This window comes from Archocentrus centrarchus, chromosome 15 (assembly GCF_007364275.1).
Source record: "Archocentrus centrarchus isolate MPI-CPG fArcCen1 chromosome 15, fArcCen1, whole genome shotgun sequence".
Taxonomy (NCBI): domain Eukaryota; kingdom Metazoa; phylum Chordata; class Actinopteri; order Cichliformes; family Cichlidae; genus Archocentrus; species Archocentrus centrarchus.
Window position 1 is genome coordinate 27,052,689 of NC_044360.1, and position 19,826 is coordinate 27,072,514.

Here is a 19,826-nt window from a genome sequence, read left to right on the forward strand (position 1 = left end):
GAGGCCTGGCGCCTACTGACCTAGGTGGAAACATTGGAGTGGGCTTGGTGTCGGTCACACTCAGAGCATGCCGAGGCCTGGCGTCAACCAACCCAGATAGGACGACTGGTGAGGAATTGGCTAAGGTTCTGGGCTGCTGCAATGACCAGGAATGGTCTCGCTGAAGAGCACACTTCCTCTGTGAGGATGGCAAAACAGAAGAAGGCAGATGGCTAGCAGTCAATTCGGCAGGTAGGAGGCTAGCTGACGCCATGCTTAACCAACCCATCCTGACTGCAGGTGGGACAGAATGGAAGACTGAGTAGTCTGTAGCTGGAAGGTGTGGCCCTCATGGCCAGGCGAGTCCCTCTGAGGATGGACTTGTACTCTATGGTCAGCCATGACTTCAATTCCAAAGTCTTTTCCAAGAGTTACCTGCTGCCACTTTCACCGTGGGGGTACTAACTTTACCCAGCAAGTGTTATGCTGATTTTTGCAACACAAAAATGTACTTACTGAGAAACCAAAGAGTTGACCCCATATAATGTATTTTAGAACAACTAAACAAGACAAAAACCCCTCCTTCCTGCCGCTCAGATGCATAACCTCAACCCTTAGTACACTTTTGGCCTACAATACGAGCTCTCAGTCATTTGCGTAATTTGGTATTAGAAGTGTTTATAAAGCCCTTGTCAAAGATGGGATACATAACATTGCTTCCTTCATGAGGTTCTTAAACATAACATAACATTCAGACAGTGGTGCCAGCCCTCTGCAGTGACAGTGAGAGTCATGAGTCATGGTTCAGGGACAATATTCTGCATTACTCACAAGATTGTGCACAAGTAGCCTATCTTGTGATCTTATCTGTACCTGTCTGTTAATTCTGGTCAAGTGGTGATTTATGTGTACATCAAGAGTGATAAAAGGGAAGTGAGAATTCAAACCCCAGCTGTTCTGTCACACCATTAGTTCTCAGCTGCCAGTCCAGCTCTGGATGACTAGGGTGAGGATGGTTTCCCCAAACTACCACCTGACAGTCACATCTGAAGAAGCAGATTGACAGCTTTAGTGTGTGTAAGCTGAAGGTAATGTGAGACCGCACTTTTCTTGTACAGGTTTCCCTTTGCTTGAAACTGATTTGTACAAGGCGTCATTTGACCATTAAAGTAACAGCCGGCCATTTGCTGCGTAAAACAATCCTGCTTGTAACCAGCAACCTGCTCCATTTTACGGAGGTTACTGGTTTTGCACACAGTCCTAATTCTGCTTGCAGAAGTGTTGTTTTTTTCTGTCCAAAAAAGGAGGCTCACAGGCTGCCAGGGGGAGTCCAGTGACTGCTGGCATCACTGTTACTCATCAGGTTTTAGATTTGACTGACATCTGATTAGAGTGAACAGCGTCTAAACTGCCTGCCGGGGCAAATTTACCACTTCTTCTCTTTCCCTTAAGTGTCTGTTGTCAGGCAGCCTGTCTTTCTACTGTTCCACTACGTTCACCTGTTCATTTGTATTGCCTGAACACAGTCTCTCCTGTTGCAGCATCCTTTTTCAGTTTCAGTTTCTTACAGATGTAAGCACTTATATCTGACAGCTGAATGGAAACTACAGTTTCCCTCTATATATCTCATAGAGACAGCAAAAATCTGGCATGGCTTCATGATACTAGAAATGGCACGCAATGATGAAACTGCCTCAAGTGTCTCTTTTTTTCATTGATTTTGGTGGCAAAAAATGAGGTTTTGACACATTAGATCACTCCTCCACCTCACAGTCATTCATTTCTGATCCTCCATCTATTGTCGTCTCCTCTGTGTTGTTGAGCCTCCAGATCACTGCTTCTTAGATAAACCCTAAGTCTGCATCTATCTCCTTAGACAGTCTGATTAGCACTGCGTCACAAAAAGGGAAGGTAATCCTGGTCAGAGCACAGGAATAGAGCTCTGGGAGGGGCCGTGCCAGCAGTGAGGCACTACATGGTCACGGTGCATGTGTCCATGGGTAATCCCTTCTTAAATAGCCCCTGGGCAGGAAAAGGAAGGAGCTGGGGTGTGGGACATTACACCGTGGGAGCAGCACCAGTCAGTGTCCTCTTATCCCTTGGACACAACACAGCAACAGGGACGGGAGAGGGATTCACATACAGGCACTTGCTGGAGTGTAGGAAGAAGGTCCTCTGACCAGGATGAACTTTGCCGCTCAGTTATTCTACTCCAGGTATTTGAGCGAGCGACTTGAGCGTTTGTACTCACCACGGCCTGCCCTTAAAGACAGCGAGGAGAATGACCCCTTCTGGCAGAGGTGGGAAATTACCTATAGCCTAATGTGGAGCGCCAGACCTTTCCCATAAACCAGATCAGCCCTCTAGAGTAGATCTTCCTGTCCATGCTTGGCTGTTGCAGATGCAAAATCAAAGTTCCACATACTCTGTTCCAACAGTTATTTGTCCAGGGCTCCTACAGCAATGGCCTTCTCTTCCATCTCCCCATCTTCTCCCTGCTCTTCCTACCAGCATCCCAACCCCTGATAGGCTTGCCTCTCTCCTTGGTCCTCTACCATAACATCTTCTTTCATGTCAACATTTCCTGAAATGAAAGAAGATGTTATGGTAACCATTTAGAAAGAAAGACAGATAAATGAAAAGGTAGCTTTGATTTTAAGAGAAAAAATAGACTCTATTTGGTGGAATAGTGTGGCCTTTCTTTGTGCAGTCAAGAAATTACATCACATTTACAAGTTCTTCCTGAGTGTTTGACCTATATGGAAGATTACGACTGTCGAGACTTAACAAGGAAACCAACCTTCATTTACGTTTTTGAGCATATTGAAATCTTCTGGAACACCCAAGAAGACGAAAACAAAGCAGCCAACAAATGTAAGAAAGTTGTCAAACCGTTGCCTGAGAGGAAGCAGAACTGCACATTCAGTGATGCAACATCAGGAATATATATAGTCATGTAATGCCAGGAGACATTCTCTCTTCCCATATGAATGTTTTTTTCAATTAGAAAAGGAAGCAGCTCAGCAGCCGGTCAGGGGATTTTGCCTTTAAAAGGATGTAAAGAAGCTGAGATAGTGCACTGATGAAAGCCTGGTGGGCTGAAATATCTCCTTCACTTTTAGACTGTGTGTTTTTGTACCATTTTGTAATAAAAGAAGCTTTTTTTTTTCTTTTTTGACTGTTTCAGCGCTTTATCTTCCCTTTTGATGAGGCTTTCTGAAGTTGCTATGTTGCTCTTTGCCCCCCACCCTTTGATGCTGTTTTTGAACTCTGCCTTTGAAGCAAACCACCCTAATCACAGGTGCAGCTCTGGACTTGTCTTATTCACGGCCGTGTTAAGAGTGCAGGCTGTGTGCTTGATCAATGGGACTAAAAAGTGAAGGACAAGCGGGGCAGTAATGGACCCAGGGGACGGGGTGAAAGGTTGTGGTACTGTCTGTGGCAGATCATTGTGGTATAAATGGAGCGGGATGTTCTCTATAGAGTTCTGGCCCCACTGAAGGAGATTCAGACTGTTGTTTGGGAAAGATGCTCCACCTGGTGGCTTTTTGAAGTTATTGTAGGACTGAGTACTCCCAGGAGTACTGCTGTCAGTCAGTTCTGTTATTTTACTTTGTCACCGGGCAGAAAGCCATTGAGGATGATCAGCATAACGCCAACCTATTTCAAAGTTTCAAACTTAGCTGGTAACTGCATGTAATCTGCTTTAGTCGCTAAGTGACTGAGTTAATCTCTGATGAGTGTAATCCCATTACTATGTCTATACTGTGCAAAGGGCCTCTTCATTGAGTGTTTGACAGAAACATCCACAAAGTTGTAATAAACAGTTTAAATGAATTGTGCAGTTTGATTGGCTCCAATGGCCATTTACTAAGCTGTTATAAATCACGCTGTCCTGCTTTTACCACGAAATTGCCGTTTTAATCATTTGTATGTCTCCTAAAAGAGGAGCTGAATGACCCAATGAATCATAAGGTGACTGGTAATCGTAATCTGTCACAGAGAGTGGAAGCAGAGTTGACATGAAAGGTGAATCAATTCATCTCAGCCCGAAGAATATGAGGGGATCGGGGGTGGGAGTCATCATATCCCTTAGCGTGAGGGGTGAAGGAAAGTGTAAAATGATCACTTTTTAAAAGTTCTTACAACCAGATGTGATTGTTAATACTCTAGAGGTGATGTATGCCTACTGTTTTACCCCCCCCCCCCCCCCCCGTCCTTGCATTTATTTCATCAGAAACTTACAGAGACTGCAAACCAGCTACATGCTGGTTGTGCAGCTATTTACTGTGAAAAACATGCAGCTGGAAACAATAATTGGTTTTAAAAGTCCCCTGTGGTGGTGCTTGGGAGAAATAACCTTCATGAGTTGAGAGCTGGCGGCTGACAACAACCTGCTTAATTGGAAAAGCTATTATATTCACATCAGCATTTTCACCGCATTCACATCTGCTCAGTTTTATCTTCAGGGTTTGGAAGATGCAAATCAAATCTCAGTTGAACTTTTTGACTGCACAGTAGCTCATGGCTGTGTGGTACTTTGCTAAACCCTCCATGTGTTAGTTCTGTTGTATTAGCTTGCAACAACAGAACAGGTGTGTGGAGCATTAAAAATGAGCAGTGTGAAAAGGACCGAGTGCTCCAGGATTTAGGATCTGCAGTCTTGTACAATGTTATGGTTTTATAGTCTGTGAGGTCAATCATTTAATAAAAGCATGCTTTAGTTAGTTACACATAATGTCTGTTTGTGGCTTTCTTCCTCAGGGAGGAGTTGTATCTGGGCCCCAGTCAGCCCGGCAGCTCTTATAAATATGGTCCTGTCATTAACGGCGCCGTGGGCCGCAGATCCACCCTTATCGAACCAGAGCGTCTGAAGGACTTTGGTGTGGAGGAACTTCTCAATGGTGATGTAAAGGTCCACGAAACCAAAATAGCGGTGGCCCCTGAGATTGTCCTCATGGACCCCCCTAAAACGAGAAGAGTCAGCGAGTTCAGGATGATCCCCAGACCTCCTGCCCAGTTCCTCCGCTTCGAAGACATCAGCGCAGCTGCCTTCAGGATCCAGACGGGGATGCAGAAGACGCCTTGCACGGTACAGTAGCACAGGATGAGTCTAGAAGAACCTGCAGCATTATAGTTGGGGAAAAACAAGAGATCAAATATCTATATCTGCTGTAAAAGGTTCATAAGAGGTCTATTTTTAATAAGAAGCAATGCAGTTGTTATTCCAACAAACATTTGAGGCCTCAAGTCTGACATTTTGTCCGTTGGCTTCTTGATTTAGTTTGAAAGGAATGTGAATCTAGTTGAATGAGAGGGTGGTGCTGAGGGGTTATCAGCTAAGGCTAATGCCAGCTAACATTGTTTATCAAAGTTCATAAATCACTGTGATATTAAATGGGATGCAGATTTTTGCTTGTGAAAATCAGGCCTGAAAAAACTGAACAAAGCATTCATGGTATTAATTATGCATTACTTTGATACATTTAAAGTGGTGTGTTGGGTTATAATTTAGCTGTGTACAGGGGGAAATTAGCTAAGAGAACTTTTTTTGTAGCAGGTTGTAAACATGCTTGTTTCTGCTTGAAATTTTTAACATTTGGGATCAGAGATTCATTTGCTTTTGGAGCCTTAAGGTAAAATTTCAAAGCTGATTTGGGCTGCTGTTATGTAGCTGCAGTGATTCAACAACAACGTGTTGGCATCTGACTGAAATCTAGACATGAGACAAAACTGTTGCAGTATGAAAAGGCCACTAGAAGAAAATCTTGCCACTTGTTACCCGTCTTGAACCACCTCTTTCCATCTCAGTGGTCCCCAGGAAATAAAAACTCAGATAAATAAATCATATAAAAACACTAAAAGTGTGCTTTTGCTTTCCCCAAATAAGCCCTTTCCTCCATCAGGAAGCAGAGTTATTATATACTGCTCAAACCGCCTGTAACATCGTTCATGCTGAACAGGTGGACTACCTGTTTTTTGTTTGTTTGTTTGTTTGTTATCAGGTCCACGACACATAGGTGCACCTCTGTAGGGTCCAGGTATCTCCACATGCTACCAGTAGTGACACTGACCGGAGCCAATGCAGAACTAGTAAGAAAACTATCAGAAAAGATGAAGGAAAAAATGTCAGTAGCCTCCACCTGTAAAACATTCCTGTTTTAGGGGTTGTCTCATTGTTGCCCCTCTGGTGCACCTGCTGTTGATTTCATTAAAACCAAAGCATCTGCTGCTTACCCGACCAGATCAATATCAATATCCCAGAAGTTTAAATGACTTGATGCTAATCTCTGATTAAAGTGTTCCCTTGATTTTTTTTTATTTTTTTTGAGCAGTGCAGTTTTTGTGTTTTTCATTCATTTTTATTTGTATTTATTTTTAAATTTTGGTTTGGTTTTAGTTTTTTAATTGAAAAAAACTTAATAGTTTCACTGTTAGTTTTATCTTTTATTATAATTTTACTATAAATGCACCAAAATAATCATCGGTGTTACACGGACAAAATTAACCAAGGTGACAACAGCTAAACCAAAACACTTTTTAATCAGTTTTGTAAGTACACAATATTGTTTCAGTGTTAGTTTTATGGTCAAGTTTTTTATTTAATTGCAGTTTTTTTTTTTTTACCCCTAGTTTCAGTGATTGTATCCTTCCCTGGAAGTTACACTTCTAACATCATCTTTGCTGGTGCAGAATTTTCCCATTGGTTTCATTTCAGGATTCTTTGAATGCCGTGTCTCTCTTTGATAATTTTCACTGTGCGTGGTTGTGTGTCGCTGCTAATCGCCACAAAATGCCCAAATGTTTTTAATAGATGCACAACATAAGTACAAATGAGAAAACTGACAGTGACAGGTGATAGCAGTGAAAGATCAGCCAGAGGCGAAGGCCTGGTGAAGACATCATACCTCATAATGCACTGCAGCAATTAACCAAATTATGGGGACTCTTCATATCAGTCTCACACTTTATAGTGCATTATGTCAGACCCTCTGGGGTTAGAGGAGCACCAGAATTCAAGTGAATTCATGCAAAAAATAACATAAAAATTGAACATGACTGAGGGCAAAGAGTCTTCAGGAATAATTTTACCAAGTAAAAACTATATCAGCATGCGAATGGGCACCTGATTTTTTAGACCAACTTTGAAGAAAATGAAATCAAAGAGCTGAAATGTTGCTTCTTTTGTGTTTGCAGTACTCCAGACTGTCCAAACAGTACGGGATGGAGATCTACCTGAAGAAGGAGCACCTGCACTACACAGGCTCTGCGAAGGAGAGAGGAGTGCTGTACCTGCTTACCTCCCTCACACAGGTAAATTGAGTTGGGTGTCTCTTCCTGTCAGTCAGATCACAGCTAATTTGATCTACTCTGTGTTGATGCAGACACACATGCACTGTCAAATGTGTGTTTCTGTCACGGCAGGAGCAGCAGAGGATGGGTGTGATTGTGGCCACTGACTGTAACTTCTCCATGGCCGTGGCTCACCACGCAGTGGAGCTGAAGATCCCGGTGTTTGTCATCATGCCGTCATGTTGCTCCTCGCCCCGGCTCAGGATCTACAGAGACTACGGCGCCATGGTCATCTCCTATGGCAGCACCAGCCATGATTCCCAGAACCACGCCCGCCATCTGGCCAGAGAGAATGGATACCTCTACCTGGAAGAGTCAGTCTCACTAACATTCATCTTAGGATTTGGAATGAGTTTGTCTGTCTGTAATGTAAACATGAATAAATTCTGCCCTGATTTTTATTACAAATATCAGAGTAACACTTCTCTTAACATAAGACTGCTGTTCCTCTATTTGCTGCTGACCAGAGATGACAGTACAGAGTACCTGGCAGGACTGGGCACTGTGGGTATGGAGCTCTATGAACAGGTGCCCAAACTGGAGGCAGTGGTTGTTCCTGCTGCAGGACAGTATGGTCTGCTGGCTGCCACTGCTGCAGCCATCAAACACCTCGACTCTCGGATTCTCGTCATAGTAAGTGGACACTAAGAAGCTGGATTTTACTTATTTAAGATGCACAACAAACACATATACACAGTATACTTCTTGTTTGAAGCCCTGTCTCATATCACTGGTACTGACAGTAGATCCTAGATCTACATCCTTACTTTTTATTGCACTATAAGATTGCTACTAGCTCACTGCATCTCCCTCATATTGACACAAGTGTGTTCTCATTCTGCTTGGGTTTCGAAACAAGATGACTATATTTGAACTGGTTTCCCTTGTTCCGCTATCTGCCAACAGTTGAACCTCTGAGAGCTGTCGCTCTGTTTACACTGAAGGCCCTGAACAGTCCTCTTGCTCTGCTTTCAGTCATAAAGAAATATCTTTGTGTAGAGTGAAGCTTTCGAGCTAATTTATTGCCACATTTGACCCAGTAGTGAAAACTATATATTATGCAACACAGAGGCTGATTAGGGCTCCCAGTCAGTCCAAAGATGGTCCTGTTTTAGTATTCATACAACAGCTTCACATTTATAATTAATAATGTACACTGCATTTCATATAAGCACAGTAGGAAAAGTGGTGTGCATGCAAAATATGCATGAACATCTTGCATATAAGGCACTGTAAAGTAAATGAATAGCAAATGTTAGGCAGCCCTGCCCATGCCAACGCAGGACACTCTCCCAAAAGAAAGTGTTAAAAATCATCATCATCATCATCATCATAAACGCATCAGAATAAAAACTGACACGAATTTCTTCAACAGGGAGTTGAACCAGAAGATTTCCCTTTGCTGCTACAATCTCTCAAAACAAATGGCCCAATCAAAGACATGCACGGCAACCCCAATAAGAAACTTTATGGAGGTAAACTCATTTCAGACCCGCAGTGCCGAAGCTTCGAATCATTCTTCATGTTGGGAATATTAAAAAAACATTATATGCGCATTCCTCCTTTTTATTTTTTTTTTCTCCTGCAATGGAGGAACTTGTGATGATCATCTGTCTGTCCTCAGATCTTATGGAGCAGTCACTCGGTGTTAACACCTTCCAGCTGGCAAAGAAACTGGTGGACAAAGTCATCACCGTCAGGTACGGCATCTCCAACACACATTTATAGAATTACGCTTTTAAAAAAATTTTTTTTTTTTAAGGTTTCACTCTAAAAATCTGACTTCATTTTTCAGGCAGTATTATTACTCCCAGAACACAGATGCCTCATTTACACTGACGTGATGCTGGTGCAGAGCCAGCTCAGTGCTGGTTCAGTCCTTCAGGCTTTACACAAGAAAGGCTGTTAACCTTTCTGCTGGAAACCCTGCAGTTCTAGATTAAGCGCTGGAACATGCTGATGGGAAAAGGCGTAAAAGAGATTGCTGTTCAAATGTGTGAGGGGAAAGAAAAACGCACCACAAAAATCAGTAGAGTTTGGACGTGACACAGGTGATTGTCGAGGGTGAAAAATTTCAATAAATAGTCACAACATGGTAAAAAAAAAAACTGTATCTCGTGTGAACGCATGTCGTTTTCTCTGGTCACAGCTTGGCTCTGTCAATGCAGATATGAATCATCTTGTCAGTTATATCTTTATGGATATTGTGACCCATACTGAGGTCTAATTGTGGTAACCTGATATCAAAGGAGTGCATATTTTTTTCCTTTTCTTACAGCGAGGAGGACTCTCTGGTGGCGATGCTGCGATTTCAGGAGTTTGAACGCTCCACTGTGGACACAGAGGGAGCCATGGGATTGGCTGCCATTTTGGCCGGACAACTACCAGAACTAAAAGGCAAAAAGTGGGTCAAGTGTCCTAACATCATGTTACCTACCTGAACCATATAATCCTCTTCACTCGCCCCCCCTTCAGTCAAACAGCGTTCAGCAAAAGTTGTTTCTAGTTTCCAAACAGTGTAAAACCCCATTTTTAAAAAGATCTTTTTTCTAATGTAGTCCTGACTCTGAGGGCTTAAATGTTTTTCTTAATGCCTGAAAAGCTGACACTCTGGCAACATAACAATGTCGGCAGTGCTAATCCTTTTGGCTGCAGATAAACTAAGCCTCCCTCTGTCTCTGTTGCAGGGTGGCTGTAGTGGTGAGCAGCGCTAACATGGAGCTGGAAGTGGTGAGGCAGTGCGTGGACCGAGCTTTGGTGTTGGACGACCGGATCAGTAAGTTCTCGGTGCAGCTGGGAGAGTGGCCAGGAGACATGGCTAAGCTGCTGGATGTTCTGACCAGAGAGGACGTCAGGTAGAGCAAGCACCTGTCCAATTAAAGACCCGCTCAGGCTTAATCGCTTTAATGTTTAATATTGCCCTGTGCCATCTTTAGTTTATTCATTCAGCCCCCTCTTTGGTCTTTTTCCTCCCAGGCTGCTGGATGTCTGCCATCGTAGACACAGCGACAAGTCAGACCTCTTCAAGGCGAAGGTAGGCGACTAATCTGTCCTCCTCACCTCATTCTATTTCCTCCTCCTCTCCAATCCCCTCATCCACTTTTCCTTCATTGCCATGGAACTCTTGGCTTAGAGTTGTCAGGGAGTTGGCGGGAATTAAAAGACCAAAAATACAAATAATTTTTTTAAAAGATAAAAAAATGCACCATTGCTCAGTTCAGTCCCACAGGGGTGTTCCTCCTACAGCTTTAACTTGGTCTGGTAAAACCGTTAGCCAATGTTGGCTTGTTTTAGCAAATTATAAACACAGTGTTGTTACGCAACTGACATTACTGAGTCAGTTTGTTGGCTTTAAGACACACAAAAGTTACTTAGTGTACCTGTAATTTGTTTTTCCTGGGAAACAATGAAGCAACGCTACTGGGGAGGGATGGAAATGATGTAACTTGACTGATGAATCTTGGCCTAGCTTAGCTTAGTTAATAATAGATTTGTTTTATTCTCTTTCATTTATAAAGGAGCAGCCTCATATTGTAATCTTCTGGCTCTGCATTATTACCTCTGCAGTCTACACTGGCAAATTGTACTGCTTATCCACAAGTAGTGTCATGAGGTGAAAAGTGTTGCATAATGCAAGAAGCAAACCTCTCACTGCCCTATTTCTAGTGTGTGTGTGTGTGTGTGTGTGTGTGTGTGTGCGTGATGTAAGAAGACTAACTGTATCCGTGTGCTGACAGGTGGAGTGTGTGGTGGAAACCCGGGATAAGACGCAGAGCGCTCATCTGCGCAAGACGCTCAGCGAGCGCTACCCCTCTATATGCTGGCTGGACCGGTGATCACAGCAAAATCATAAACACAAAACTAGACTGATTAAACTAAACAAGTGACAGATTCACAACACTGGGATAACACACCCTGTAACACACACTCTTATGATATGCAAGCTCTGTGGTTCATGAGACTCATTAAGAGAACGCTTGATCAGCAAACCTAAGTGTACAGAAAAGCCTTGAGATTATAGCGCAAATGTTCTATGTGTTCCTTCTGTTACTAATGCTGCTTTTGTTTTTGATCATCATGGCACCTTAAATATACTGTGGAGTGGTTAAACTGCATCCCAGGGGATGACTGTAGTTCTTGGGGAACACAATGGCAGAACGGGGCTATATTTGTAGGGGTGACCAAGCTTTGTATATAACCCTCAAGTGATTAAAAAAATCTGTAACAGTGATTAAAGCTTATTTTTTTCTGTTGTTTGTAAAGCACATAAAACAATTACAATTTAAATGGGCGTGAAAGTGTGTCCCTGTAGAGTAACAGTTCTGCAAAACATTATTTGAGTTCCTGAGTGTGACTAGCCCTCTGGGCCTTCATTAATGGTTGTCATGGGTGGCTACACTGTAGTCTGTGATGGCCATCCCTGGCCAACTTGTTGCCCCGCCCCTGGCAGAATGTAAATCATACACTCTGCGTTAGCCGAAAGGTGGAGTGTGAAGATAGATGTAGCCTTACTCATGCAGCATACATACAGCTCCCCAAAGCATCACCGTATAAGATCTATTTTTAATTTAAAGTTTTTAAATTGCTGTAAAGTGGTCTCCAAATAAAATTCTGGACAAATGAATCGTACTCGTTCATTTCACGTTTGTGAGGTTTGTGTGTAACGTTGCGGAATGGCTAGACCAGACATTTGGCCTGAGTTTTCCTTCGTGGCTGATGGACTTTCCCCCTGGAGTAAAAGTAACTCAGGATTTGAAAGGAAGTTGTGTCTGCGCTGTCCACCTGATTAATGGCTGCACAGAGCTCTAGCTGAGACTGGGTTGTTTAAGACAAGCTAATGCTCTTAAGTTCGTAAGCAGAGGACACTGTGACCCTGTGCTACTGCTTCAGCCTTATTTGGCCCACGTCATACACAAACACCTTCTTGTCAGGAGATAATCATTCAGACCAGCGATTCATGAGTCCAAGATGGAGCAGCGCTATATCCTTCCTGGCCTGAACAGAGCTCAAATCCAGCAAACCACAATTTTTTTACATTAACACTTATTTAATTAACCAATTAATCCATATAGTTAATTAGATAACCTACATACAATTATTTACCTAAGCAATTAATTAAACAATGGGGGGCAAGCCAGTGCACTCCTAGTGCCAGTCCCAATCCTGGATAAACTGGGAGGATTGGATCAGGAGGAAGGTGTAAAATCTTGGCCAAATCAAACATGTGGACCAGGAAGAATGAGATTTCCGTACCAGATCGGTCAACAACCTCCTCCAGTGCTGTTAGCCAACAGGGGGCCGGTGGAAACTGTGCTACTGCTGGCCGAAGACAAAGGAAGAGGAAAAGGGGAAGGTGTGTTAGGAGGCAGCGGAAGAGAAGGAAAGGCAGGAGTGTGGAGGTAACAGTAGGGACTTTAAATGTGGGGACTGGTAAAGGGAGAGAGAGTTGGCTAATATGATGGAGATAAAGAAGGTAGATATAACCAGGTGGAAGGGAAGTTAGGCCAGGAGCATTGGAGGTGGATTCTAGCTGTTCTACCATGGTGCAGATAGGAAGAAAAATGGAGTAGGAGTAATCTTGAAGGAGGAGTATGTGAATACTGTTGTGGAGGTGAAGAGAGTGTCAGACAGGATCACAAGTTTAAAGCTGGAAATCGAAGGGGTGATGTTGAATATTGTCTGTGCGTGTGTCCCACAGGTTGGATGCCAGTTAGAAGAGAAAGACATAGAAAAGTGGAGGAAGGTGCACACAGGTGGACTACATCTTAGGCAGAAGGTGCAATCTGAAAGAGAAAGGAGACTGCAAGGTGGTGTCAGGGGAGAATGTAGGGATGCAGAATCACTTTGGACATCATGAAGAGGAAGCAAGTGAAGGCAGAGGCAAGGATTAAGTGGTGGAAGTTAAAGGAAGAAAGTTGCTCATAGTTCAGGAAGGAGTTGAGACAGGCTCTGGGTGGTAGGGAAGAGTTACCACATCACTGGGAAAGTACAGGTGTAGCGCTGAAGGAAAACTGCCAAGGTGGTGTGTGGCGTATCCTCTGGATAGAGGAAAGAGGACAAAGAGACTTGGTGGTAGAATAAGGAAGTACAGGAAAGTATTCAAAGGAAGAGGTTAGCAAAGAAAAGGTGGGATAGTCAGGGAGATGAAGAAAGTAGACAGGAGTACTGGGAGTTTAGGCATATGGCAAAAGAAAGGAATCAATTGGCTATGCAGGGAGATCAAGCAGGAAAGGATGTGCAGCAGGTTAGAGTGATGAAGGGTAAAGATGGAAATGTTTTTCTTTAAGGAGCTGGAGAGGACCATGTATCACATGACCAAACAAGAGATGAGCAGAACTGAATCCCAAGGATTCTGGGGTGGTTTCTCTCACAAAACAAACAGCAGCAGTGTTTGCTGTGTATCCACTCTCTGGACTCTAAGTGTTCAAGCCTGGATTTTTCATGTTTGATCTTAAATTCATTCATTACCTGCGTGAACACCTTTGACATGAACTTTATGCTTTGGTCAGGTTGAAAAACTTTTAGTCGTCCAAAGGTGGAAAAGAATTTGGTGAAAGCCCTCAAAACTGCTTTGGCTGTTAAAGTATGTAACGGGATAGCCTCTAGGAAACTGGTTGCTGCACGCATCACAGCAAGCATGTATTGATGTCTGAATTTAGTTTTTGGTAGCGGACCCACACAACCCAATATTACCCTCTCAAATGGCTCCCTGGGGTGGGACAGAGAGGAGATGATGGGCTTTTGGGCTTCCAACCATTTCAAATGTGTGACCGTGGCAATATTTCACAACAACAACCACCTTTAAATCAGGCCAAAAGATTTAAAGGTTCATATATAACACAGTGATATGTTTTAACATGAAATGTCCCATCATGTGCTGGGCTGTAGCCTGTACTGCTCCGGCACTACCACCTGCTCAACTACTAGCAAAACGAGTCTAATTACACACACACACACACACACACACACTGGGCTTGATGCTCATCAGTACATTAGGATGCTAAATAACACTTCAATACAAACATTTCAGAGACAGATACCCTATCTGGTTTTAAGGTTAGTCTCAAAACTTTATTTTTAATAAAGCTTATAGTTAGGTCTGGATCAGGTGACCCTGAACCCTCTCTTAGCTATACTGCAATAGGCCTAGGCTGCAGGGAGGGTCCTATGATGCATTGTTTTTCCATTCACCTCTGTATTTAATCAGTTATTAACCTCTGGCTCTCTTCCACAGCATGTCTTTTACTCTGTCTCCCTCCCCTCAACCCCAACCAGTTGCAGCAGATGACCCCCCCTCCCTGAGCCTGGTTCTGTTGGAGATTTCTTCCTGTTAAAGGGTTTTTCCTCCCCACTGTCACCAAGTGCTTGCTCATAGATGGTTGTGAAATTCTTTTTTCCCCCTCTGTAATTATTGTAGGGGCTTTTCCTTACAATATAAAGCACCTTGAGGCAACTGTTGCTGGAACTGAATTGCATAAAAATGAGACCAGTTTACAGAATTTCAGAGGAATAAAATGAGGCAGATTGGATTCAGTTCAGTCATCCTTTATTTCTTAGTGTTAACATTAAAACTTGATATCAAAGCACTTCAGTGAGAGAAAGGCAAACATGACAGCAGCTCGCCATCTTTTTATCCAGGAGGACTTTTGAGGAAGATGGAAACCTACACCATGTGGCATTGTGTTCACCCTAGCAGCTGAAAACAAAAATACTAGTACTGCCACTGTGTAGGCTGAATGTAAGCACCAGGAGAGCATCACATGTGCTCAAGAGAACATTGTTTAAATAACCCCTACCCTAGTTATCAAGAAAAACCTGCAATATATTATTTCTGAAAATTAAGAGAGATTCCCCCCTCATCTATAGAAAACACATGGAATGAAACAGGGATGTCGGTCCATTACAGAATTAAGGATATTGTGTAAACTATGATAGTGTTTCTATCAAAGATATGTCAGATTTATATTACAAGAAATACTATTGAAGAAAAGGCTCAAGAATCTTCTTCCATTTCATGTCCTCGAGGAGGATTTCCTATCGAAGTGGACAGTGGAGGAAGGAGAAGCCCCCAAGGAGGACACTAGATTGAGGTGCTGTTCTGTAAGCTTCTCCCGGTAAGGTCAGTGCTGCTTGCGACGTTCTGGGTCGTACTTGATTAGCAGGCCGAGGGAGGCGAAGCCGAACAGAAAGGTCTGGATGAACCACAGGCAGCGAGTGGACGTGTTGTTGATGCCTTTGTTACTATTTAATAAAATAAAAAAATAAAAAAATTAAGACAGTGTTACTGTTTAGGTTTCATTGTGTACACAATGGTTATTAAACTCCTCAACACAGAACTGTGCATCACTTGAATCCAGCTGACAGATTGTTCATTAACTTAAGAGTACATGTAGAGATTAAACTGGACTAAATGTTAGATTACAACACCACCTAGTGGATGTTAAGGTTCCTGCCACTCTTACCTGCACACTTTGAGTGCGATCAAGGCTTCAGAGAGATGAATTGCCCAGGTTGCCCACCACCTGAAACAAAGAAAATACACTCAATTCCCCAGAGAGAACACTTCAAACTATGATAATGTACATGTTACCATTAAAAACAACAAGCTAAAGCTGGTGACTTTTCTGGTCTGAAAACATGGGGGTTTCCCCCCCATTGTGCTCTTATCACTGAGTGCTGATAAGCTTAAAGAAAATCACTTCATAGATATCGAACCACCAATGACTTGAAGACCAGCTACCCTCTTTGAAGAGACTCAGGCTTAGTAGCTATGTCACATGACCGAAACCACAACAACACATTAAACTCTGATTGCTGTCTCAGTACTCCACAGCACGAGGGCTAATCAAACTGTGGAAGTGGCGCTAATGATCCACTAGTGAGAAAAGAAAAAAAAAAAAAAAACAATGACTGTTTCAGCTTTGAGAGGGTGCTTTTTACATCATTAGAAACATTTGTATCATATCGTGTGATTGGTTTGCATTATAATTTGGGAAAGCTATAATGAGTAAAGTTGAAACTGGCAGAATTCTCTGGATGCTTGCAGGAGCCACAGTGACTCATTACTTACCCTTTGTACAGCATGTCAGGATAGTTGTACACAATGTTCTTGGAGAAGCTGCCAAACGGACCAAGGAACTCAAATGGGACTACGTCTGGCACAAACACGGTGCACTGGGGAGAAAAAAAATAAATAAATAAATAAATAAATAAAAGTTGCTCTGTACAAACCACAAATGCAATTTGTGTTGTGAAGTCACTTCATACACATGCAGTACTGTTCTAACATCTTGAGCCACCCCTTGTTTTTTTATTTTAGAGGGACACTTTATTGTAACTTTTAAAAAGCCCTCGAGCAATAATTCTCCAGGCTTACTGCAGGTCCTTCAAAGTTTTTCGTTGGTTATCGGCTGCTTTTTTACTTATTTTCAGTCCAGTTCTTGTACCTGACCATTTTCAGAGGAATTTTTCTGCTAACTAAAGCACTTTATGCTGACCTGTGAATGTATAGTCTACACATAATTTATCAAAGAACCAATTTTAAATCGTATCTTTGGGCACTTTGTTAATAGCAGACAAACACAATTTGTTGCCATTTCTTTAGCTCAGTGTTTCTCAGACTGTGGGGGGCAGGGTCATGACAGTCATATGGAACAAATGTTGAAGATCAGATTAATCCTCATGCCTTCCCTCCCACACCCAGACCTCACTTCAGGCATCAAAAGAAGTGGGGCATGATGGAAAAAGCTTGAGAACCACTGCTTAAGTGGAATCTCTGAAAATGGCAAAGATAACAGTTTGTCCTTCAAGAAGCCTGGTGAACTATTCCTGAAGATTACAAGAAGGCTTTCCAAAGAGTTCAGGATAAAAGGTGTACACAGCAAATGACTGTCAGCTTGTTAAACCTATTTGCTCTGTTTTTGTCTGCCTACTGTCTTAGAAAAATATAAAGAAATGAAGGGTGGCTCAAGACTTTTGCGCATAACTGTGCAATCACGCTACAAAATGTATCAACAAAGACCATCTTTGAACAACTGTACAATATGCAAATTTCATGGCATACGTGTGACCTAAGGACACATGATTTCATTTATTAAAAGCCCACTTCATGATCCCCAAACTAACAAGAGCAACCATCATCAGAGACGATCTATATGCTCACAGGCAATGACTCGCTGTTTTAATGAGAAGACCCACAGTGGCAATAATGAAGTGTGAAATATTATAATTCCTCTTTGCAACAGTTTAGCTCATGACTGCAGCGGCTTTATGCGTGACAAAGTGTGGCCTTGTTATGAAAAATGCAGTGAAATTTGACACAGTTTTGGATGTTAGCTTCACCGCGTTTGGCTGTCAGATTTCTTTCACATGAAACTGAGTGTGCATGTGTATTTGTGGTATCCGAATAAAACAATCCTCTTCAGATTATGACCATTTATTTAACCTGATGTCATCTATTCACACCGACTTAAATTTAAGCTAATCCCACAAAAATATCCACCACAATTACATGAGCGAGTGCAACACATTAAAGTTGAAGACTGGCTAAACTGGAGACCATGTAATAAACATGCATGAGAATAAATATAGAGAAAAACAAAACTGTGCTGTGCCTCTATTGTCCGTGTTTTCCCACCTGTGACCTGTGGCACGGGCCACAAACAAAGAGCCATTGTTGAACTCAGCTGTGGGTGTCCACAGCATGCCCTCAGTGAATCCGGTTTCTTTAACTATCACTGTTATTAAATTATAAATCAACTTGATACACTCGTTTGGTGGCCCTGTGGTACCAGACACGCCAATCTGACAAAATTTCACTTCACACAAGGTAAAGGTAGTTTTTTTTTTTTGTTTTGTTTTAATAAAATGGACAAACCCAAGCACCTGGTGACAGGCTGATACAAGTTCCTCTTCGTACACAACTCTCAGCAGTATTCTTTTCTGAATTTTAAAGCAAGTTTGAAAGGCTGGACTCAAAAGGGAATATTTTAAAACACAGAACAAAAACATCTATTTTTTTTTTAATATTCTAGTGTTTTGTTTTTTTTTCCGTTTTGTTATCATTTATTGTGCAGCTCAGGGAAAGTTTGAGCTCAGTTTGGTCAAACAAAAGTACATTAGCTGCGTGCTCCGTAAGTGGCAGCTTTGTTCACCGAGCAGCGCGGACGGCAGTCCTGATGTGAAGATAACACGCGTGTACTCTGAACAGTGCTCTATCTGCTGTAACGTTAACCTGTGCACCGGACTTTGTGCTGTTTGTTTGACCTGCGCCCCCCCCCCCCCCCCCCCCCCCCCCCCCCCGAGAACTGAGCATTAGCGTTCATACAGAGACACTAAGTCTTGGCAATGACCCCAAAGACTAATCGGCTCATATCAAATTTTAATCGTTTAAAATTTAAGCGTCACACAGCAACAGAGAAAGCCAGACTTCCCTTGAGCGTTATTATACTATTTTCAGAAAATGAAACGACCCGGAGGATATTTTATGCAACACAACTCCAAGGTCTCTGCGAGCAGCTACGAAGTAGAAAAAACAAGCTGACAGCAATAACATCCCAATTCTATCGATTTAGCAAACTTACAGCAAAATATATCACTGCGAGTGTCACAGTGACCATCCAGAAGAGGCTGGTTCTCTTAAAATAATCGCCTCCATCACTTTCAGCCATCGCTACCGTCTCCGTCGGCGGCTTCTGCTGTTGTTGTTGTTGTTTCTGCTGCTGCTGCGGTGCCCCCTACAAACCTTCCGACGGGAAGTAATTTCCGGTATTTAAACGATTGGCTGCATTTAAACTGTTGTGAATTATTATTTTATTTTAATTTAATTTTGCATATAATCTGTGAAAAATATCTCTCGCTAATGATATCAAGTCATTCTGAGCGAGAAAGCGCTCTTTTCACAGGTTAGAAGCTGCAATCACTTTTTTGGAACGTGACTCTTATATATTGTTTTATTATCGAGGTAAAAAGTGTCGTTGATATTAAAACTTTTTTTTCTGGTCAAGAGGGCAGCAGAAATTGCAACAAATACAACATCACAACTCTATAAAGATATTTTAAGGGGCCAAGAAGGACAGGATTGATTACAGTAACCCAGACTCATAAAGATACCTGCAGAGCAGGTCATTTCTTTATTTTATATATAAGCCCTTCATAAATCCTGCTGACTACAGTCTATTTACCAATATAAGCAAATATATTACATGATGAATATATAATATATTTGCAAACACGTTTTGGCACAACATCGGCCGGGCTGGTATCTATCGTTATCTAATTTGTATTTTGGATAATTTAGCTGGCAGCAAGATATTTAAACAGTTGAAATGTAAATATTTTCTCTTTCTGTTTTCTTTTACTCTTATCACAACTGCTACTCCGATTACTGCCAATACCAAGAGGTTAGAGTTCAGTATGTGATGTCACCAGCTATCGTTGGTGAGTGGAGTAACTCCTGGTGGTTGTATTTGTTTTGCTCATGTCAGTCTGTATCT

The 19,826-nt window shown here is 42.3% G+C and overlaps 2 protein-coding genes across 2 annotated transcripts; one reads left to right on the plus strand and one right to left on the minus strand.

Annotated features, from left to right (window-relative positions):
- Positions 1-1,989: 1,989 nt before the first annotated feature.
- LOC115793228 (L-threonine ammonia-lyase) lies at positions 1,990-11,956 on the plus strand. Its single transcript, XM_030748112.1, has 11 exons — positions 1,990-2,279; positions 4,744-5,071; positions 7,177-7,293; positions 7,405-7,646; positions 7,800-7,965; positions 8,708-8,807; positions 8,957-9,032; positions 9,611-9,736; positions 10,020-10,187; positions 10,309-10,366; positions 11,070-11,956. Exons 1-11 carry the CDS (start codon positions 2,164-2,166, stop codon positions 11,166-11,168), a joined length of 1,596 nt encoding a protein of 531 aa, XP_030603972.1. The 5' UTR covers positions 1,990-2,163; the 3' UTR covers positions 11,169-11,956.
- A 2,905-nt stretch (positions 11,957-14,861) lies between these two features.
- Positions 14,862-19,063, minus strand: tmem254 (transmembrane protein 254). Its single transcript, XM_030748336.1, has 4 exons — positions 18,915-19,063; positions 16,403-16,506; positions 15,795-15,854; positions 14,862-15,573 (listed from the first exon to the last, which is right to left on the minus strand). Exons 1-4 carry the CDS (start codon positions 18,999-19,001, stop codon positions 15,453-15,455), a joined length of 372 nt encoding a protein of 123 aa, XP_030604196.1. The 5' UTR covers positions 19,002-19,063; the 3' UTR covers positions 14,862-15,452.
- Positions 19,064-19,826: the final 763 nt, after the last annotated feature.

What these genes read in the sequence shown, in the direction of transcription:
- LOC115793228 (XM_030748112.1), top strand. Translation starts at nt 2,164, where the DNA reads ATGAACTTTGCCGCTCAGTTATTCTACTCCAGGTATTTGAGCGAGCGA. An exon ending in AATGACCCCTTCTGGCAGAG is followed by an intron (nt 2,280 to 4,743) that starts GTGGGAAATTAC and finishes TTTCTTCCTCAG; the next exon opens with GGAGGAGTTGTATCTGGGCC. An exon ending in CAGACCTCTTCAAGGCGAAG is followed by an intron (nt 10,367 to 11,069) that starts GTAGGCGACTAA and finishes GTGTGCTGACAG; the next exon opens with GTGGAGTGTGTGGTGGAAAC.
- tmem254 (XM_030748336.1), bottom strand. Translation starts at nt 19,001, where the DNA reads ATGGCTGAAAGTGATGGAGGCGATTATTTTAAGAGAACCAGCCTCTTC. An exon ending in TCGCAGTGATATATTTTGCT is followed by an intron (nt 16,507 to 18,914) that starts GTAAGTTTGCTA and finishes TTTTCTCCCCAG; the next exon opens with TGCACCGTGTTTGTGCCAGA. An exon ending in CCTGACATGCTGTACAAAGG is followed by an intron (nt 15,855 to 16,402) that starts GTAAGTAATGAG and finishes TCTTTGTTTCAG; the next exon opens with GTGGTGGGCAACCTGGGCAA.